This window comes from Triturus cristatus, chromosome 7 (genome assembly GCF_964204655.1).
Source record: "Triturus cristatus chromosome 7, aTriCri1.1, whole genome shotgun sequence".
NCBI classification, from domain to species: Eukaryota; Metazoa; Chordata; class Amphibia; order Caudata; family Salamandridae; genus Triturus; species Triturus cristatus.
The window spans coordinates 619,939,263-619,962,840 of record NC_140590.1 but is presented as its reverse complement, the minus strand read 5'-3'; the positions used below and the strand labels follow the sequence as shown (position 1 = coordinate 619,962,840).

Sequence of the window (23,578 nt, the reverse complement as noted above, 5' to 3'; positions counted from 1 at the left end):
CCCGTCTGGCGCAGAGGATTTGGAGTTGGGCCATACTCCATCAGATGACGTTACAAACAATTCATCTGCCCGGCATTTCCAATACTCTGGCGGATGCACTCAGTCGGTCAGCATCATCAACCCACGAGTGGGAGTTACATCAACCGACGCTGGAATTCGTCTTCAACCTTTGGGGTCACCCGACAATCGACCTCTTCGCAACCCCGCAGAATGCAAAATGCCAGTCCTACGCAAGCTGGTTTCCCCACGAAGGGTCGTGCGGAAATGCCCTTTCGATCAATTGGTACGGGATATTTGCGTACGCTTTTCCGCCGATTCCGTTGATTCCACGAGTGCTGCGGAAGATGAGACAACAACCGTGCCATGTACTTCTAATAGCTCCACGGTGGCCTCGGCAGGCATGGTTTTCGGAGTTGCTTCTCCTATCCCAACGCGAGCCCATCCTTCTCCACCTGAAGCCGGATCTGCTCACAATGAACGATGGTCGGATATGCCATCCGAATCCCAGATCTCTCAGCTTGTCGGCTTGGAACCTGAGCACCTTGAATTTGCTCATTTGAACATTCCTCCAGCCTGCAGGGAGGTGTTAGCTAAGGCAAGAGCTCCATCCACAGTGAAAACGTATAAGCTCAAATGGAAGCGATTTTGTCATTGGTGTGCTTCTGCCCACATTCATCCTGTGCACGCTCCTCCAGAACACATTCTGCCGTTCTTCCTACAACTAGCGCAGTCTGGATTATTGCACTCTACCTTAAAGGTCTTTCTAGCGGCAATATCTCGCTTCCGACAAGATGGCTCGTCCTCTCTCTATTCATCCAGAGTCATACAACAATTTTTCAAGGGTCTCTTCCGCATGTTCCCGCCCATTCGGCGTCCTCCACCCACGTGGCGCCTGAACATCGTGCTGGCTCAGCTTATGAAGGCGCCCTTCGAACCTATCCACTCAGCGGATGTCAAATTTTTAACTTGGAAAGTGGCCCTCCTCCTTGCTCTGACCTCTTCCCGCAGAGTCAGTGACATTCACGCTTTTACAATAAAGCCTCCGTTCCTTCAATTCAGATCGGATTGTGTCATCCTCCGCACTAATCCGGTTTTTATACCTAAAGTGCCATCCGATTTCCATCTTAACGAACCAGTGCTCTTAAAGACTTTTTTCCCGCATCCACAAACCCCGGCGGAGCAAAGCTTACACTCTCTGGACTTGAAGAGATGTCTAAAATTCTACATTAGCAGGACTCAATCCTTTCGCAAATCTGACCAGTTGTTTGTGGCCTACGGGCGTGCTTGCAAAGGACAATCTGTCACCAAACCTACTATTGCCCGTTGGGTTTCATCAGCAATCTCTTTTTGCCATCAAAAGGCTGGTAAGCCTCTGTCTTCGGGAGTGAGAGCCCATTCAACGAGGGCTATGTCATCTTCCACTGCCCTGTTCGCTGGTGTGCCCATCCATCAAATATGCCGGGCAGCTACGTGGTCCAGCAGGCACACGTTTACGAAGCACTACTGTCTGGAATCCATTAACGAAGCAGACACGGCTGTGGGACAGGCAGTTCTACGAAATCTGTTTAAATAAGGTGAGCCTCTGCTACTTCCCTCCTCCTGGGGTATTATTATTATTATTGCGCTTTAAATACATTGTTTGTATTACATGCAATATCAATACGGCTTGGTCAGCCGAATACTGTTTACTGCTTACTATTCTATTCAAGCATGTGAATCTATGAAAGACACCCCAAATACTGGAGAAGAACAAATGTTACTTACCTGTAAACTGTGGTTCTCCAGTATTGGTGTCTTTCATAGATTCACATGCGACCCACCCTCCTCCCCTCAGAGGCTCTCTTCTCCTCTTTCGGCTCTATGGTCACTCTCGTGCTTGAAAATCTGAGGGCCTGAGCCTCTGAGGAGAAGGTTCTAGAGGGTGCTAGCGCCTGATTGGCTGGAGTTTGGACTATAAAGTGACAGTGATATGTTAGCAAAGTGATTCTTTTTCTCTATGCTTTCCTATGTCTCAATGCTATCCTATGGTATTTTTAACTTGTTACGTTATTTGAACTATATATATATGTTTATTTGGGTATGTATATACTCTTATGTGGTTAGGTATGTGTATATGTATATATACATGATACTTATTGCTTTTTATATATACCGTGGGACTCCCACTTCGACGACGGGGAATATTCAAGCATGTGAATCTATGAAAGACACCAATACTGGAGAACCACAGTTTACAGGTAAGTAACATTTGTTCTTCCTTATCCTCAACCCTGACAACATGGTTCTCCTTTGTGGGCCATTTCTCCTCTGTTTTCAGTCTGATTTGGCTTCTCCCTTTTCTGTTCCGTAATCCGTTCTAGGGCTCTCTTCCATACCGATTGGTACATACCCATTATTGCAGTTCAGCCTATTCTGGTCTTGGCATTTTGAATGACCATAGAAGATCGGTGATGGGTATAATCATTTTGGTCTCTAGTAGTGAATATTTTGATTGTAAGACCCTTGCAAGGGCAGTTTCCAAGAGTATTAGTTTCACAGAGAGCAAACCTCCTTCTATGGCACTGGAATGTCTAGATGATTTGCCCTCTTCTGAGACCACTCAGACCTGCAAGTCCATGGGTGTTCCTGAAAGGATGCGTTTGTTAAGTTAAGCAAGGCACTTTTGTTTTGGATATTCTAGCTCTAAATACTGTGATCCATCATTTCTTTAATTGGTAATGTGCACAATTATCCAGTAGAGTGTCTTGGGGCTTAGAACTAGGCACCAATACCGATCTAAGAAAGAAAGAAGGTTTTTTGTAAAAGCTGCGAAATACAGGGTGTTCTTCAGGAATATGGTGATTCGATTCCGAAGTATGGCAGCTGAGACTGAGAATGCATGTTCTCCCATTCTCCCTTTGTTTTGAGCAGAGAGGCCATAGAGTATTTCAAGGATCAGGGCACAAGCTAGTGCTGACATTTCCACCGTAAGTATATAGGACCAGAATCGTAGAACGCACAATAAAGCAAAGTGCTTTAAGCTAACCTCGTGTAACCACTGGCAACCAGATGAGTAGACACAGAAGCATAGTCCGGGAAATTAAGAACTTGTCAAGCTGCGGTATTTTGTACAGTCTGCAACTGGTGTGTGAGACAGTCCATAACACCCATATAGAAAGCATTGACATAGTTCAGGTGTACAGGGTGGTGAAGATCTTGGTGATGGTGACCCACAAAGAGGCTAGCCTGCGGTACACAAGCTCTGCAACTGCCAGGAACAGCGGAGATGTGGTGGATAGGGACTGTGGGGATTTAACCCACTAAGGCTGCTGATAAATCAGGGTCACGGCGGTGAAGCACTGTTCCCGGGGAGGGGCTGCACATGATCCAGCCACAGAAGACTGACCCCGGAAGCCCCATATTAGAACCTCATCCTGAACTACTCCAGATATGAAACCGGAGACATTCCTGCTGAGACAGTGTTGTAGGTGTGAAGAATAATGAAAATTGGAGCACAGGAGGAATGGATATCGACTTTCAACACCCCTAAGTGCCCGAGTCTTCATACATGACACACGGAAAAGTGCCACCCCAAGGTGGAGTTTCAGCCTAAAAGGGGACCCAAATAGAGGGAAAGGTGCTCCTGACGTGAAGACGGAGGCTAAAGCTGAGCTTGCCCCAGGTGTAGGGACCCTTTTGAGAACACTTGGTGCAATGTACTCCAAAATAAATAAATAAACTGACAATATAGAGAGCTCAATGAGGTCAGTAGAGGATGTGATGGAGAGACTTTACATAGACTGGTAGGAGTAGAGAAAGAACAGGGTTTGACGGTGAAGAGAATGCAGTCAATGGAGTGTCAGATAGAAGAGTCAGCCACAATAACACATGACCTGTAACATTTCAAGTCGTGGGTGACTGCAGGACTGTCACTCTTGGAAACAAATTGAGCCTCTTGACAGCCTTCAAGGAGGAACCCACCTGAGTGTTGGCGGTCCCTGACCAGGTACAAGATGTGATCTTGAACTCCTAAATGTGTAATATTTTGTGTGAGTACCTGAAGCTGATCTCGGAAACTTGTGTTCCAATGTTAAAGGGTCGAATAGACTACCGCAAAAGCCTTGCGGTTCCAACAGAGATTACTGTGATGGTCACTCTGGCAGATGTAGAAATGAGCGACAGTTATAACTATCCTATAAATCAGAGTTTGTATATTTGAGTCAAGGAGTGTCGCAGGGATGAGCTGTGAGTCTGAAATTTTTTAATATATACATCTGCCCACTGGTGAAGCTAATAAAATCTTTTAGTGTGTGTGATGAATTATGCAGATGACACCCAGCTGATCATCACCTTTGATAATGCAGCTAAAAAAACATTTCAACAGTGTATGGCTGAGGTATCCGCGTGGTTACACTTGAACTCTCAAATTCAACTCCAACAAAATTGAAGTGGTTGAGGCATCCCTGTTTCCTTGATCTTTGCCACCAGGCTTCTTGCCCAATTGCTGGATCTCTTCTCCATCACCTGCAAAAATAGTAAAACACCTAGGGTTGCACCTGGAACCCGAGCTCTCATTAGAGTGCCAGATTAATCATCCTGCATCCACGTGCTTGTTCCTTTTAAAACAGCTGAGTAAAACCATGCTCTCTTGCTCTGGTGGGGTCACCGGTGGTGATCTAGGCAACAGTCTCGAGTCGCCAGGACTATTGTAACTCCCTCTTGTTAGGCCGTGATGCAGAGCTGTTGAAGAAGCTACCAAGATAACAAGTGTTCGAGGCATATGAGCTGCAGATCACACACTGAGGATAAGATTGCCATCTGGTGTTGGGCTCGGATGATTGCAGGTTGTTGTTGTCTTCGGAAGAAGCCTTTGGTCACGAGGTTGGTGACTCCTCCCCTGGACAACAGTGCGCATGGGCATCCACTCCATCGTCAGATTGTTTTTTTCCGCCATTGGGTTCGGATGAACTTTTTTCCGCTCCAGCAGAAAACTTTTAGCAATCGATTTAACTCTTTAATCTTCATTCCATCGACGTCGAAATCAACTCGGACCGGTTCCGGAAGCGGCTGATGGACAGGACACCCTTCAAAAAATGCCCCCAGTGTGGAGCGAAGTTCCCCCACAGTGACCACCACGAGGTTTGTAACCTCTGCCTGTCGCCGGAACACAACGAGTCCACCTGTCCAGCTTGTGCCGCTTTCCGTTCGAAGAAGACCCTCCGGGACCGAAGAGCTCGACGCCATATTATGGCCAAACCAGCTCCAGAACCGGAGGACATCTTTGCTCAAGATGTTCCTGAAGATGACACCGAAGATCTCGAGATCGTGTCCGAGGCCGACGATTCCGATGACCTCATCACTCCAGGGCAGCGTGTGAGTACCACCCCCCCTGCCCCTGCCCCTGCCCCATCCAAAAAGACATTGGTCAAGACTCCGCCAGCTGGGCCCAGTCACGACCGAAAATCCTCTTCAGAAGCCCCGCCCTCGGGCCCGGCTCCGAAGACCTCTAAGCCTGTAGGTGGCTCGGGCTCGAGCAAACCTCATGTGATTGTGCCTTTAACACCCTCGGCACCGAAAAAACCACTATCGGCACCGAAACAGGCTTCAAGACCGAAATCTCCTTCGGCACCGAAACGTTCCTCGGCACCGAAGTCTCCACCGGCGCCGAAACGTTCTTCGACATCGATGCCTAAAAGTCCCTCGGCACCGAAGCTATCGGCACCGAAACATACATCGGCACCGAAAACTACGTCCACACCGAAAAAAGCTCATAAAGACCCGAAGCGGCCGTCGCCGCCACCACCTTCGGAGCCAGATGAACTTTTTCGGCCAGATCCTACTCAAAAGCGGATCTACATCAATCCTGACACTGGACATGTGACTGCCGTCTCATATAAAAAGCGGAAGCTGGACATCACACCTCCTCCAGCTCCCATACGGAAAAAGGACTGTGCCACTTCACCACTTCGTCCTTCCTCTCCTCTATTACCTCCTAACCCGTCCCCCCCTCCTCCTCCTCCTCCTTCTCCTTTACCTTTACCTTTCCCATCTCCCTATCATTCACCTCCTCCACAGGATGATAATGATGACTTAGGGGGAGGGGTGGACCCTGATTTATTTAATGATCCTGTTGATCCAAACGACCCTTTTACATTTCCAGACACAGCACCAGTAGATGACTGGTCTTATCCAATGCCTGACATGCCTGACCCCACTACCTACCCCTCCAAGCCCTCCCCTCCTGATGACCATTTGGGGTTTGGCCAACTAATAAATAGGGCAGCAACATTCCATGGTGTCACTATGCACACGGACCCCCTTGAAGAGGATTTTCTCCTCGATACTTTTGAGCAGTCACAAAAAACTGTTCATACTGCCCATGATTAAAGGGGTTATAAAGCATGCCACTGAGGTCTTTAAAGACCCTGTTCGAGCGAGGGTTCTCAACCCCCGCATCGAAAAAAAGTACCGACCAGCCCCGCAGGACCCTGCATACATTAAAGCCCAGCTCCCTTTAGACTCCTTGGTCGTATCAAATGCCAGGAAGCGCGTTAACTCACAGACAACTGGAGAAACGCCCCCCCCAGACAAGGAGTCTAAGCTTTTAGAGGCCTTAGGCAAACGAGCCGCCGCACAGGCGGCGAACCACTGGCGTATTGCCAATACCCAGGCCCTGTTAGCCCGGTATGACAGGGCGCATTATGACCAACTTGAGGACCTTATGCAACACCTGCCTGATCCCTTTAAATCCCAGGCCGCTGACCTCATTCAAGAAGGCAAGTTAATATCTAATGCCTCCATTAAATGCGCCTTAGATGCGGCAGACACTGCTTCTCGGGCGGTCAATACTAGCATCTTACTCAGACGACATGCCTGGCTCCGTATTTCCGGTTTTAAACCAGAGGTTCAAACCGCAATTCTAGCTCAACCTTTCAACCAAGAGCAGTTATTTGGCCCTGCAGTGGACACTGCATTAGAAAAAATGAAAAAGGATAATGAGACTGCCAAGTCCATGGGAGCACTGCAGTCTCCTCAAAACCGGGGTTCCTTTCGTCGCTCCTTTTATAGAGGAGGCTCCAAAAACACAGCAACTGAGACCACGTCCACCTTTAAAAATTCTGGACAAACCTCCCCTAACAGAGGATATTTCCGGGGAGGTTATAGGGGAAACAATAACAAAGGTCGAGGGCGGGGCAACAACAACAACACCCGCACCTCCCCAGCCACCAAACAGTGACTTGCCACCATTCCCCCAGACCATTCCACTCCGGTCGGGGGGCGACTCCAACAATTCCTACCTGTCTGGACTTCCATCACCACAGACAGATGGGTAAGACAAATTATCCAGTCTGGCTACTGCCTAGAACTCATACAATCCCCCCCAAACATACCACCCAAACAACGTCCAATGTCCTCACATCATCTCTCTCTCCTCAAACAAGAAGTTCAATCCCTGTTACAAAAACATGCGATAGAACCAGTCCCTCTTCAACATCAGGGAACAGGGGTGTATTCTCTATACTTCCTCATTCCCAAAAAGGACAAAACATTACGGCCCATACTGGATCTCAGACTGCTAAACCAGTATATACATTCAGATCATTTTCATATGACCACCCTCCAACAAGTCCTCCCACTGTTACAACAGGGAGACTTCCTTGCCACATTGGACCTCAAGGACGCGTACTTTCACATCCCTATGCATCCCGCTCACAGAAAATATCTACGATTTGTGGTAGATGGGCAACACTATCAATTTACAGTTCTCCCATTCGGAGTAACAACAGCACCCAGAGTGTTCACCAAGTGCTTAGCAGTCGTGGCAGCGCACCTCAGAAGACAACAGATCCACGTCTTCCCCTACCTGGACGATTGGCTCATAAAAGCCAATACTTACCAAAAATGCGTTCTCCACACTCATCGCACGATTCAAACTCTCCACAATTTGGGGTTCACTATCAACTACCCCAAATCCCATCTACAACCTTCCCACTTACATCAGTATCTAGGAGCAACCATAGATACATCCAAAGCCATTGCTTATCCCAGCACTGCCAGGATAGCCAGTATACAAAATCTCATCTCTCAATTTCAAACTCCTCCATCTCTTCCAGCAAGAGTGTTCATGCAGCCCCTAGGCATGATGGCGTCCTGCATCTCCATAGTCCCACACGCACGACTTCAGATGCGTCCCTTACAGGAATGTCTAGCACAACAGTGGAACCAAGCTCACGGACAACTTACCGATCTGGTGTTGGTGGACAGTCGCTCGCTTCGCTCACTGAAATGGTGGAACACCATCAACCTGTCCAAAGGGCGACCGTTCTTAGAGCCTCTTCCACAAGTTGTGCTAACTACCGATGCATCTCTCACAGGGTGGGGAGCCCACCTCCTTCACCATACCACTCAGGGCAGATGGACCAGTCAACAGAAACTGCTCCACATCAACCACCTGGAACTCTTAGCAGTGTTCCTAGCACTAAAATCCTTTCAGGTTCACCTAAAGAACAAAACTGTCCTCATACGCACAGACAACATGACGACAATGTATTATATACAGAAACAGGGAGGGACACATTCTCTCCAACTGTCCCAACTGGCACAGCAAATCTGGAGATGGGCAATTCCCCAAAACATCTACCTGTTAGCAGAACATCTCCCAGGGATCCACAATCAAGTGGCCGACCTCTTAAGTCGCCACACACAGCAGATCCACGAATGGGAACTACACCCCAAGGTTCTACTCCCCTTCTTCCAAAAATGGGGACAACCAGACATAGACCTGTTCGCCACTCCCGAAAACACAAAATGCCCAACCTTCGCCGCCAGGTTTCCACACCCACAGTCGAAGGGCAATGCCCTATGGATGAACTGGTCAGGCAGATTTGCGTACGCTTTTCCGCCTCTCCCACTAGTTCCATTTGTGGTACGCAAACTGAAACAACAGTCACTAACACTAATACTAGTGGCTCCCACTTGGGCACGTCAACCGTGGTTCACCACACTTCTGGAACTATCCTTAGTTCCACACCAAAGGCTACGCCTCTCCCCGGATCTATTAACCCAGAACCATGGAGAAATCAGACACCCAGATCCTCAAACACTGAACCTAGCAATCTGGCTCCTGAGGTCTTAGAGTTCGGATACCTCAATCTCCCTCCAGACTGTATGAATATCATAAAGGAAGCCAGACGACCTACTACTAGAGCGTGTTATGCCGCTAAATGGAAACGATTTGCCATCTACTGCGCTAATGACATACATCCATTGGATGCTTCCATCCAAAACATCATTTGCTATCTACTACACTTGCAAAGATGCAATCTAGCGTATTCCTCTATACGTTTACACCTAGCAGCCTTGGCAGCCTACTTGCAAAATAGGCAACACCTGTCCCTTTTTAAGGTACCAGCCATCAAAGCGTTTATGGAAGGTCTCAAAAGAATTCTTCCCCCAAGATTGCCACCTGCCCCAGTGTGGAATCTCAATGTGGTTCTAACAAGACTCATGGGTCCCCCATTTGAACCTATGCACAAATGTGAATTACAATTCCTAACATGGAAGGTAGCTTTCCTTATCGCAATCACTTCCCTACGCAGAGTAAGTGAAATACAAGCCCTTACACTAGAGGAACCTTTCTTACAACTACACCGTAACAAAGTGGTTCTTAGGACAAACCCTAAATTTCTTCCAAAAGTGATTTCCCCTTTCCACCTTAACCAATCAGTAGAGCTACCAGTCTTTTTCCCAAACCCAGACTCCGTAGCTGAAAGGGCCCTACATACCTTAGATGTCAAAAGAGCCTTGCTTTATTACATCGACAGGACAAAACCTTTTCGAAAGACAAAACAACTCTTTGTTGCTTTCGCACCACCACATAAAGGCAATCCGATCTCCAAATCAGGTATAGCCCGGTGGATAGTTAAATGCATCCAAATATGCTACCTAAAGGCTAAACGTACACTTACAGTTCCCCCTAGGGCGCACTCCACGCGTAAAATAGGGGCTTCTATGGCCTTCTTAGGTAACATTCCCTTAGAAGACATTTGCAAGGCAGCCACGTGGTCTACCACGCATACCTTCACTAAACACTATTGTGTTGACGTGCAGGCCAAACAACAGGCCTCAGTGGGCCAGGCTGTCCTAAAAACTTTATTTCAAGCTGCTGCAACGGATACAGGCGACCACCGCTAAGGGGAAGCACTGCTGTATAATCTATCCTCAGTGTGTGATCTGCAGCTCATATGCCTCGAACGGAATATGCTACTTACCAGTATGCATCTGTTCTTGGCATGTAGAGCTGCAGAGTCACACACGCCCGCCCGCCTCCCCGGCACCTGTATCTGTTCCAGCATCCGTCTTACTTAGACATTACAGATGGACATCCTTTCTTTCATTCCTATACACTCCATCTTTTCCCATCATGGCGAAAAAACAATCTGACGATGGAGTGGATGCCCATGCGCACTGTTGTCCAGGGGAGGAGTCACCAACCTCGTGACCAAAGGCTTCTTCCGAAGACAACAACAACCTGCAATCATCCGAGCCCAACACCAGATGGCAATCTTATCCTCAGTGTGTGACTCTGCAGCTCTACATGCCAAGAACAGATGCATACTGGTAAGTAGCATATTCCTAACACTTGATTGGCCACGTTCTTCTTCGACCAGCGAACTCGAAGCTCTTCCTTAACGAAAGATAATGTTTTAATCGCTCTGTCTAGTCAATAAGGCTATCCACCTCAGTGGCCCTGATTATTTAGTTCCATCAGTACATTACAGCTCACAGTTAACAATCAGCTGGAGCTAATTTGCTTGTAGTTCCTCCCTGCAAGCGTGTTCATGTGGAGGGCAAATCCTTCGCAGTGACTGCAATAAAGCTTTGGAATAAGCTTCCTGTAGCATTACAGGACTCACCCATCCTCCTCAGATTCTGAAAGTTGTTAAAAACCTAACTTTTCAAAATTGTGTTGGCTTTTTAATATTGCATAGGACTCTCTAACATTACCACATGGTAGTCTAGATCTTCCTGTTTCCTCACTCTCTGTAACTCTCTCTACTCTGCTTCTGTTTTCAGCACCAGAGCGTGCTTATAAATTTGTTAACATAAAAGCTGCGATTAAAAAGCCAGGGTGATGCTGGTTATTGATTGGCTTCTGTTTTTTCCCTGACCTCAGCCCCTTGACACTTTCACAGACGAGAGCACTCCAGGAAATGAAGGAGTTGACAGCAAGGGGCATTATTGCCTCAGTTGTGTTTAAACAAAGTTGAGAGTGGACTAGAAAGGGAAAATCTTTTCACGCAGATGGACTCCATGAGGACATTTCTAGCTATATTGTCAACTGCCATTGTGGAGAATGATGGGTGAGAAAGGAGAGTGCGCCAAAATTGGATGTCATTCTTGTTTCGGGGCAATAAACAGGAGTTTTGGCAACCTTCTCTGGAAGTGAGTGCCTTCGCCCTGATTTCTGTTTTTAGAGTAATCTTTGAAGAAAATTGAGCTCTCGATTTAGTCTTCCTACCCGAGGACACCTTCCAGCTGGATGTTTTTCATTTGAATTCCGGATAGATTGTGTATGTTCAATAAGAATTTGACAGTGGTGGTTAAATGTCAGTTACCTTTGCAGTGGCTCTATAAAGATTGATACCTAAATGACTAACTTGGTTACTCTGGGCTGAGTTTTTGAAACTTTCATTCTCAATGCTTTTAACTGATTTGAAGACTTAGATTTAGCCAACATAGTATCTGCCTGTATTGTCCTTATAGCCATGTGATCTTGGTATTTTTGTAACTATTAACTTCAGATGTGGCATTTCACAGGAGAGAGATGCACTTAAATGAGGCTTTCTATGTATGCCATGAAACATTTAAGACCAGCTGTGTTCTTCTGCAAAGTGCAAGAGTCCTCATGGGTCATTAGATACATGTTCATGTCCGATAATGTTAATGCAAGGACAAAGCTGTAAATAATCACTCTGTGTGCAATCTATTTTGGAATTCTCTCTGAAGAGGCCTAGATCCCCTGGATCAGTCCATTTGAAGGTCTGTTTGCACACCCGTTGTGGGGCAGCATTGTGATTCCCTGTGCAGTACCTCAGTGATGCCCTGCTTGTGATTTAAATAATTGTTATCCATCTGTCTACTTCCTTTCTTAGAAAGTTATTTTCATACAAATAAACAGCAGTGGCTGTACTATTTAATGATTGCATTTTATTGGTGTATAGCTTTTTTTGAGGTGTCTGCATCATTCTCTTCAAGTACTGTCTGCTGTACCCTCACTACCTTGATCGCAGGTCCCTGATCTAGATTACATCTGTTTGCCCTGGTAGTGGTTCATTAATTTATACCAGAATGTATCCGATCACGTCTGCCTATCGCAGTTCAGTGCTGTAAGGTAAATCTCTTTGCCCTCATAGTGATGCCATATTTTATGCCAGAATGTATACAGTCACTTATGCCTTAGAGGGCAACCAGCATGTCTGCCAGACTGCTACAGACATTTATTCCTTTATAATTTCTGCCAAGAAGCCTAGCCATAATTTATCTAGGAAATTCAGCCAAGGGCAAAGGATGTTCTAGAAAATGCAAAGTCCCTTCCCATTGGAGCTGATCCTACTCTGTTCATGCATACCATGCTGGAAATATTCTGACGTGCTTCCACCCCCTCTGGAGCTCCTTGAGGCAGCACTGGACCTTTTGGTGCCCAGATCTCATTATGGCTGATTGTCTTTACCACTACACACTTTGTCCCTCTGACTTTGATGGACACCATCAGCAGTCTTCCTGACCACAATATTTTTGCCGGTTGTCATTCCCTCCCAGTACAGCCACCAATGCTGGCTGCTGTGGCTGCCCGCCCAGCTCAGTTTCCCACTGCACCAATACCTCCATGACTCTTTACTGAGCCTGTCTCTCAAATCTAAGGCTATCCTGCGAAGGTACATAGACATGGGGAAGAGAGCTATTGAATGCAGCAATGGGAGGCTTCCTGCACTTAGTACTAGCAAGTTATGCATAAACCTTTTGAATCAGAATCTGATCCCATCCAAGTGCTGATCCCTCTCCTCCATGACATAGATGATAGTAGTGAAAGAGGAAACCTCTACTGCCACAGTCATTGAATATATCAGACTACCTTGCTTTGCAGCAAGCTTGCGGGCTGGATACCTCGCCCAAGGTGGATATGGACTGCCCTGCCTGGGGTGGTTTCCTCTCATTCTCTCCTGAAAAAGGTGGCAGAAGCCCTTGAATTTATATTTTGCAGTGTGAATGTTTTATAGATTCACATGCTGTGCATTATTCCACCGTGTAGTGGTTGGGTCCTGAATAGTATCCTTATAGGCTATATCTGCATCCCCCTTAACCCCCCCCCCCCCCCCCCCCCCCCCCTGGGGGGAAATTCAGCAGAAAAAGACAGTTTTCCATCAAAAACCACTGTCGAGGGAAGTGGATTAACGATGAGTGGTAAAGAAGGGAAAGACACAGAGAGCGCATGGTCAGAATTTGAGAAAGGGGCATTGAGCATACCCCCTTTAGGTTTTGCCCCAAGTGCCACCACAAGTATGCCCAGAAGTAAACACACAAAGTTTGTAACCTTTGCCTTTGACTGAGGAGGCCCAAGGAGCAGAATCAGACCTTGAATAGGTGGTCGATGGCCACACTAGTAGGTGGCACAAGAAGATGCCGAGGGAGGAGCATAACCAGACTTGAATAGATGGTTGATGGCCACACTAGTAGGTGGCACAAGAAGATGCCAAGGGAGAAGTCCAAGCTGAAAATTGACCTTCAGAGTCGGGACACGACTGAGCCAAAAGTTTTAAACTAAAAAAAACCACAAATTTAATTGAAATTGTTAATGCCGGATGACAAAGTGAAACCCATAGAGCCACCCAGGTCCAAGTTAAGGGACACGACTAGAGGCAAACCCTTGAAACCGGCTTTGACCTCAAGAGAGGATCAAAGGCATGGGAGAGAGATGGCAATAGGCAGCTTGACACAGGCGGTGAAGGCCGGGCCAACAATGACACCAAAAAGCTACTCTGCACCAATGCTTAAGGTCGCTGCCACACAAAGAGTTGGCGTCAAAGAGTTTTTCAATATTATTCTCGAAATACGGAGACGAGACCAAACTACCTTGGAACAATATTGCTCAAGGTAGAGCAAGAAAGGAAATGTCTCTAGGACAAACTCGAAGTCCTGATAAAAAAGTAAAGGGAATTTGATGACTCCTTTCATGGATACAGAATTCCTCTGAGGAAACAAAGGAGCTGTAAAACCCCATCCTGCCACAGCTGTACGAAGAGATGGAAGAAGAATGATTTGAACTGGAAAAAGAGCAACAATATGGATTTTCACAAATGGGAGAGACAGTGAATGACTGGCAGGACATCAGTGCGGACTCACCAGACGAAGTGGTGGAATCTTATCCATCAAAACCATCACCACTAGGTGACATCTCTGCATATAGTGCAATAATCAAGAGAGCTGGAGCCAGTAATGGGGTTCAACCGGAAGAGGAGCAGGCAGAGGCATGCTTCCTCCTTGAAATATTGCTACTTGACCAGAAGAGTAAACCAGTTTCTTCCAGTGCTACTTAGCATATAGGACAATGGCAGAGAGGCATTTAAAGAGCCAGCTACATCCAAGGCAATAACGCCAAGGGTGGAAAAGAAGGGCAGTTTGGCGCCCAAGGATCCACCCTACGTAAGGGGGAACATGCCAGCTGATTCCCTCAGCGTGGCAACAGCACGGAGAGAGCAAACACCCACACGTCTACGAGACCACCTCCGGACAAGGAAAGTAAGAGAGTGGACATGGTGGGGAGAGAAATGGGAAAAATCAGCTGCAACGGATAGTCAACTCGAATGCCTTGATAAACACGTACACTCACCAACAGTGGGATGAAATGGAGGGGCTCGAAGAGCACCTGCCAGTGGTCTACAAAAAGAAGGCGGGTGTAGTGTTACTGGCAGGGAAGACAATCGCCTGAAATCTACACTAGATACAGTGGACACTGTCAGTAGACAACTCTATATGGCCACCACTTTATGCAGACCTGTTTGGCTGAGAATCTCAGGATTCAAACAGGAGGTCCAGTCAGCGATGTTCAACATGCCCTTCTCAGGTCACAGTCTGTTTGAAGAGGAAGTAGGCAAAGTGCTTCAGCGCATGAGCAAAGACACAGAAAACTCCAAGGCCCTGTGATTCCTGCAGTATAACGCAACCTTCCGAGGAGGCATGACCCAGAGTAAAAGAACTGCCTCAAGAAGAGTCATACAACCACACACGTCTCACAGAATCTTCAGTCACCAGCGCAGTGAGACCACCACTCCCCCACAAATGTCAGTATGGCTCAAGCTCCAAACAGCCCTTTCACGGCCAAGGGAGAGGGGGGACCCCGAAAGGTGCAAAACGCATAAGCAAGTGGCTGCTTGCAAAAAATCCTCCTACACAAGTCAACAGTAGGATAAAGAATCAAAGGATTCCTAAAGGAATGAGAAAATATCACCTCTGGCAAATGTTATGAAATATAAAATATGGCTACTACATAGAGTTAACAAAGTAACCTCGAGCAACACAACCAAGAGGATAAAAATAGACTAACAAAGACTACTAAAACAGGAAGTAGAAAACTTGTTAAGCAAACGAGCTAAAGATATAGTACTCCCGAATCAAAGACTTAAAGGGGTGTAACCAAACTATCTTCTGGAACCACACACAAGTTAAGACCAATACTAGACCTGAGATCATTAAACAAGTTTATAAAGATGCTAAAATTTCAAATGACAGATCTGCAAGAAGTCATCCCTCTGATAGGGGAAGGAGACTATATGGCAACCATAGATTTCAACAATGCCTACCTACACATACCAGTAAACAAACGACACAAAAAAATCCTCAGGTTGGTGAATAAGATGGACTACCAATTCAAAGTACTACCATTCGGTATAAAATCAGCTCCACAAGTTTTACACAAAAGCTTGGTCGCAGCACACCTCAGATGAAAGGGACTACACATCTACTTGGATGACTGGCATGTGAAAGCGAAGACCAGCAACCAGTGCAGGAAGAATATCAGCAAGGTCATACAGACCCTACATACACTAGGTTTCTCCATCAATTCCGAAAAATCGTCACAGAACCCAGACACAAAGAAGACATTCCTTGGGGCGATCTTGAACTCATAAACCATGAAGGCAAGACCAGTGGACAAAAGAGTCAAAGTGATCATAGAGCAGAGTTGCCTCTACCATAAGGGACAAATTTGGACGATGAGGACAGTGTGGAAAACTATGGGCATTATGGCCTCTTGCATTCCCGTAGTGCCACACAAGAATACACATGAATGAGTTTAAAAACAATGGTCACAGTCAACCCAGAGTTGGGACAATAAGGTTGTTCCGGATAAAGTTTTAAGAGAAATACAATAGTGGAACCTTCAAAATCTGACAGTGGGGAAACCATTCAAACCACAAACCTCCCTGTGACCATCACAATGGATGCATCCCACATAGGATGGGGAGAACCTGATGTCAGCAAGGGGATGGCTTATATGGACTCCGTTGATGTCCCTTCTGAGAGACGACGTCGCTGCTGAGTTGTTCAACACCTTCTACTGACGTGCAGAGGTACTGCTGGAAAAATTTCCGGATCCAGCCTGGCAAAAGAGGAGGATTCTAAGGGCCTTATGAGTTTGGCGTTGTGGCAGCAGGGATTGAGTAGGAGCCGCCCTCCCCATCAGGAGTGTTCTCCTGTCTGGCTGGCGGGTCTGCCATACCTTACTGGACTCCCCCGGGTGTCTAGTTTTCAGAAATGTGTGTGTTTGGTAGTTTCCCAAGATAGCCACTGAGCCTGTGGCCAAAAACCAAGGTGACCCCCTTGCAAAACCAGGTTGTTTTGTGATAATTTTGATGTCTCCTCAATATGTTTTGGGCCTTTGCCTGTCTTTGGTACTTGACCCACCCATGCGAGTGAGATACCATTTTTATCGGGAGACCGGGGGGGGATGTTGGGTGGTAGGACATTTGTGGATCCATGCAGATTCCAGAACCATCCCACACAGAAATTTGAGAGAAATTTGAATTTTTCAGATAAATTTGAGGTTTGCGGGGATTATGGGTAGGGAAACGGGGGAACCATGCAAGCCATACCTCCCTGGACTCATCTGGGTCTCTAGTTTTTGGAAATGTGTGGGTTTCATCCCGATTTTTCACTATATATATTTTCCCAAATTAGTTGCTATATAACCAGTACATCATAAAAACCATTGCAAGACGCTGCTTAGTTATTTGCTCTGGGTTTGTCGAGTTCTTGGTGAACCTACAAGTCCTATATATCCCCACAACCAGAAAGGTCCAGCGGATGTAACGGTATATAAAGAAACCTGGGAGGATCTACACAATTGACCCCTTGCTGAATTCAGAATTATATCTACTTTTCTAAAATTTATAACTTTACAGGATCCATTATTGCTTTCAAACCCATTTCTACCATTAACCGGAAGTAGGTTGAAAGCACAAAACATAGCAAAAATAGGCTATGTCCCAGTAACATGCCAAAACTGTGTAAAAAAATGTTGCTTTTCTGACAAAACTCTGTCAGTCCCTGAAAACTGGGAAAATTGTGATTTCAGCCCCACAAACCCTTTGTTGATACCATTTGCAGGGAAAAACCAGACGCTTACATTTGCAGCACTTTTTCCCCATTTTTCCATTAAAAAACACAATGTAGCTGTATTTTGGCTAATTTCTGAGTCCCCTCAGGGAAATCCACTAACCCTGGGTACCTTTAGAATCCCCACGTTGTTGTAAGAAAAGGACGCAAATTTGGCGTGGATACCTTATGTGGTCAAAAAGATACAGGGGCCTAAACGCAAACTACCCCATGTAGCCAAAAAAGGCTTAGCACAGGGGGAAAAAGGCCTAGCAGCGAAGGGGTTAAAAAAAAAAAAGTAATATATTCGTATTAGTGAGCTGTGACATCAGTGGTAACCAGCAATAGCTATACAGGATAGTGCCTGAGGATAACACTGTTGCGCAGAACCTCAAGAAAAGGTGTTGCAAAATGCTCTTCAGTAGGCCTTTTGTGCTACTAAATATGTGCCTGCCAGTATGCCTAACTGATTGCTCGCTCCAAAAAGTGTGATTTAATAGTGTACCTTAAAGATTACTAATTGCAAAAATGTTTGGCTTGTACTGATATAATTTTTAATATGAAACATTTTTTTATTTGAGTTTTGAAAACCAGAATGGGTTGAATTTAATTAATGCTCCAGACATCCACGCAATGCTTGTTGTGTATATACATTCATAGCACATTAGCTGCCGTATATGTTTTTTTAATCGGCGCTAGAATCTAGTGACTTTACTTTGAGAATTTGCATATCCTCATAAAGCAGGTCTTTCTTCTTCCACTGTCATTCCTTTTGGGATTAAATAATCAACCTAGGAGCACGTTTCTATAGTAGAGCTTCAGGTTATGAACATGTAAAATACATTTGCATGGTTTTTTACCTACTTTGGTCCAAGCTTCTTGACCAGATTCTCATCGTAGTCTTGTTTGTGTTGATATCTGGGGGCTATTTCCGGAGAGTCTTCAGATCATTATGGATTTAGATAACTATTTGTAGCATCTGTAGAGTGCAACCCTGCTTTAGTCTTTAAATTCATGTGTGAATTTGTGTAATCAGTTATCATTTAAACATTTCAAAGAAAATCATGAATGCCATAATTAGCGGGCTATACATAAATTTGTGAATATAGATATACAATATATGTGATTTAATAATTACTCAGAATGAACATGTGAATAAAAGATTGCACTTGTAACCTTCCAGCTATTCTAACATGTGCAATTTAAATTGACAATAAGCATTGAAACTAGTGACCATGATAACTCCTGTTTCTGTCTTAGATCAGATGACAGTACATATTTGGGTTTGTTAACAAAGACAAGATGTTAACCACTTTTGTTTTGTTGTGACAATAGATCTCTGGCTCGAATACATCAGGGAAGAGTTAAGCCATCCCCACGGCAAACCGGAGAACTGTGGTCAAATTCACTGGAGAGCCATGCAGTGCCTGCAAGGAGAGCACGTTGAAGAATTTGTGTCTAAATATACGTTGCTTCAAACTGGGCATTTATAGAAACAGCCATATATATGTGCTCTGTACATAGTTAGTACAGTTTTAGAAATGTTTCTCTTCAGATGTTGTCAAGCGTATTAAGAATTATGTATTCAAATTTTATGCATACGCAATTGTAAATAATGTGCTGACTCCATTTCTGCTGACACTTCTTATCAGTCTGAAATAAAATTGCTATTTTGTGATCATAAAGCATGACTGATAAAATCATTATAAATAAAGCCTTTGTCTAGCTGTTAACCAATAGATTGCTTCAGTGATATAGTAACATGCATACAACCTAAGTAACTCTAGATTTAAATATGCTACTGATTTTTACTATTCTTTGTTGGTCTCTCTATGAACCAGAAAAGTGCTTTGTTGCATTGAAAATGTTTACTTATGACTAAATAAATCGGTTTCAGTTTATTTATTTATTTCGATTAACAAAAAATCATAAAAGACAACGTACATCAGTAAAACATATGGCCTAGCACCGTACCACAATAACAACTGTAACCAATAAACAGTAACACCGTTAAAATTACCTAATAAAATAGATAAGAGATACATACAGTGTGATATTACCTCAGATTGTCTGTAAAACGGATCTTACTTCATATAAATAGCTAAAATCACAGAAATTTTACAACCGACATAAAGGACAAAAGAATTTGGACATGATACATGTGAATTACTGTAGACTATGACAAATTGGTAGAAGTAGCAGCTACAGGGGGGGCAGAGACTATATATTAAGTATGAGGTTGTGTTAGCAAACCCTCCACTTTTTCGCTCTAATGACCCACAGCCAACTCAGAAATTTAGCCACTGCTATGACAATAGAGTCATCAGTGTTGGTTATCAAAATCCTAAGATCCTCCATAGCTACTCTGATGCCCATGTTCTTACAATTAGGTTTCAGCCATTTGTGCCTAGGTGACCTATAGGCAGGGCATACAAAGAAAATGTGAGCTAGTGACACAATCTCGGCTGGACAAAAAGGACATTTGTCATCTGTAGGGGGGCACCAGCTTTTAGTAAACACTTTGGTAGGAAGAGAACCCACCCTGAACTGATGCTACAACTTTTTGTCAGTAGGTCTTGTAATGATGTCCCAATATGGTTCTAGTTTTGGCTCGTGTTTGTGATCGATAAAAACACGTGTCAAGGAGCTGCAATGGTGTTGTGTACATTGGTGCAATCTAACCATACTCCAACAGGCTACTTTCAAGTCATTTTTAGCAGGGACAGTGGCAACTTCTGGACCCTCCCACAGTTTGCTCATCCCCATACTAATCAGAGTGTGCTTTAGATTCCTTATCCAGGGTATTTTAGTTGTGGAACCCAACTCCCTGACTTCGGAAAAAGCTTGAGCATACGGGGAGAGCTCCGGAGTGGTCCAAAGTCTTCTCCAGAAAACTACCTGTCTAAACCGTGCCTGGTCCATGATTTTGTTACATCCCAAATCTAGATATAAAGGCCACAGTGGAGTAGACTGAGGAAGGCCAGTCAAAGCTCTTAAAAATTTGTTTTGGGCAGCCGCCAAGGAGGATAAGTCGTTAAAACCCCATAGTTTCGCCCTGTACAACACTGAAGAACCTACTTTAAGGTTATATATTTTAAGTGAGGGGCTATGGGCTTAGTCTTGGAAAGCCTTTGCTCTTTTAACAATGCTCCTGCAAGTTGGGAATGTTTGAGTGTCAGCAGGTCAGTCTGGGATTTCCAACTCAGTTTCTTCCCCAGAGTTAACCCTAAATAAGTGAAGGTGTCGGCCTGTTCCAAGGGAATATTGTTCATATATACCCTCCCCCTCACGGCCTTTGAACTGTGGAACACCATGAACTTTGTTTTGTCCACTTTTACCTCAAGCTCATGTTCGCGGCAGAAAACCCCGAAACGCTCCAGGGCAACCTGTAGGTCTTTTTGGGTTCTGGAGAGCAACAGGGTATCATCCGCGAACATGAGCAGTGTTATTTTCATTCCAGCCAGCATAGGAGCGTCAGTAGGCTGGGATGTAAAATAGTCGACCACCCTGTTAATAACAAGTGAGAACAAGGTTGGGGCCAGTACACACCCTTGACGGACACCCTTAGTTACCGCAAACCTTTTGGTGACATTTCCCTGCTTCCCCCATCGGAACTGCGCGTAATTTGATTCATGCAGTTTGACCAGGATACTCAGTAATTCATTGGGCATACCCAGAGCCTGAAGGGCACTCCACAGTTTTGTGCGTGGGACTAGATCAAACGCGGTCTTAAGATCTACAAAGGCCGCGTAGATCGTACCACCTCCTATGGCGACTACCTTCCAATACACAAAAACAAACCTGAACACCTGGTCAATGGTGCTTATGTGGGGACTGAACACTGCCTGTAATGGGGTCAGAATATCCTTCTCGTCTATCCAAGCCTGTATTCTTACTAAGACTAGCCTTGCGACTATTTTTTGGATAGAGTCGATTAGGCTTATTGGCCTATAGTTGCCTAGTAGTGAACGATCACCCTTCTTGTGTATAGGTAGAATTTCAGCATCTGACCACGTTTTGGGAGTAGGTGCTCCACTAGCTACTGCATTTGCAAGGTATTTTATGTAGGGAACCAAGTGCTCTTGGTCCGAAACAAACCGGTCAGCCGGGATGCAGTCTGGTCATGGTGCCCGGCCTCGTGGGAGTGATTTTAGCACATTTTCCACCTCGAGGCGAGTGAAAGATGCACTGATATCGGGTACAGGATGGTAGATGGGAGGGACATTACAATTAGTGGCTGAAAACATAAATCAACATAGGTATTCCAGCTTTGGGTTTTCTAGAAATAAACCTGGTCCCCAGTCTTCACGGGAGAATTTTACACTTTTATGTTGGAAAAATTGCGTTTAGCCTCTCAGAACAAGTGAGTACCAAAACTTACCCGATTAGACCACAAATTCTTTAAAACTCAAATCTGATTGCCATGGTAAATTTTTTTTCCTATAACTTTCTGTGGATCTATGGTCACTGCAGCCCTATGTATAACATGATAAATTGTGAGGCTCAGTCTTTTTTGGCAGAAAAAATATTTTTCACCTTTGTTGCTCTTGGAGATGGAGTAGACCGAACATACCACTCTTAGCGGAACCTCCCATAGTGACAGAGAGGGCCCACCCACCTCTTTCAGTTCTCGCCTGCCCCTCCATAGCAGCCCCCAACAGATCCTCTTAAACACTACAAGCATCATGCCCCTCTAGGCAAACCCCTTATAATGCTTGATTGCTGGACGTTACATGCAGTATTCCATATCCTGCTCAGTCCTTCCAAACTTGTTAGTAACACTGGAGGCGACAGGCACGATGAGAGAACCTTTACCAAAAAGAATGCTGTTGCTTCAAAGAAGTTTAATGTCAAACCTGAGGAAGTGTCCCTTTTCATGCTCAGGTCAAGGTACCAACCATTGCAACCTAGTTCAGTTTTTCCTTTAAATGGTTGCTGCAATCATATTTGCCCGGGGCTGTTTCTCTTTGTGGATGACGTCTTCATTTTGCTCTTCTCATCCTTCTGGGATGGAAGTTATTTCCAATTTTGCAATTGATTGGCTTTTAATAGAAATTGCTGCAGTGTGGCACGTTACACTTGCTTTCAGTGGTAAGTTTGCATTGGGTGCAGAAGAAAATTTTCAGTGGTTGACATGCATACATCTAGAGGCTTTTTTTATTATTTAAGAATGCTCAATCTTTAAATTAAAGCAGGTGGAATTATCAACGTGCCCATTGGAGTTAACTAAATTATGAATAGACTTTTAATTTTATCGTTGTGAATCCTTGACCAGAGAGGCAGAAGACAGGGCAGAGAGAAGGGAATGGATGGGTGGAAAGAGCGCCATAAAGCAAAAAGATGAAGAGGACGAGGTTGGTTTGAACATTTTTGCCAGAGCTGCCTTTGGTTCCCAAGTCCGGTCCTGACGAAGAGTCAGCAAAAGTATGCCTGCTTTTAGTGATTCCTCGTATTGATTAAGGTGAGGGGTTAGTATGTCAATGTAATGTAAAATGTCATCAGCAGCCTTTTAATCCCGACAAGCGACAGTTCCTTCCATTTTTTATTTCTTGTTCACTAATTGGTGCACAGGGACTACCTATAAGCACGTTCAACAGATGCTATTGTTGCTTTTCTAAGTAGTGATTGAGTGCCCGGGCATCAAGTGTTAAGTGTAGAACCCAGTGTATTATTTCATAAATTCTGCAGGTGTTTAGCTGTGTCCTATACTGTGCAACTTGTCTCGGTTGTCAATTCCGTGATGGCCATAGAGACTCATTGTGGCTTGAGTACTCCACCAAGTGTGTAACTTAGTCGCTCCCTCTACCATAAACTGTGGCATACTTTCCCAGGAATTTTATCTCTCTTTCGGCCTCCTCTACCTGAAGCATCAAACTCTTATTCCAGACTGTGGAGTGACTCCTCGAGGTTCCCACAAATAGATTTAAGATTTCTGCAGGCTTTTGTG

The 23,578-nt window shown here is 45.0% G+C and overlaps 1 protein-coding gene across 1 annotated transcript in view; it reads left to right on the top strand.

Moving 5' to 3' along the window:
- Positions 1-19,536, top strand: part of UTP6 (UTP6 small subunit processome component) — a 357,262-nt gene extending 337,726 nt beyond the window's left edge. Inside the window, exon 19 of the mRNA XM_085617191.1 lies at positions 18,967-19,536. Within this exon, the coding sequence (XP_085473317.1) occupies positions 18,967-19,124 (158 nt within the window). The 3' untranslated portion in view covers positions 19,125-19,536. The remainder of the gene's footprint in view (positions 1-18,966) is intronic.
- Positions 19,537-23,578: the final 4,042 nt, after the last annotated feature.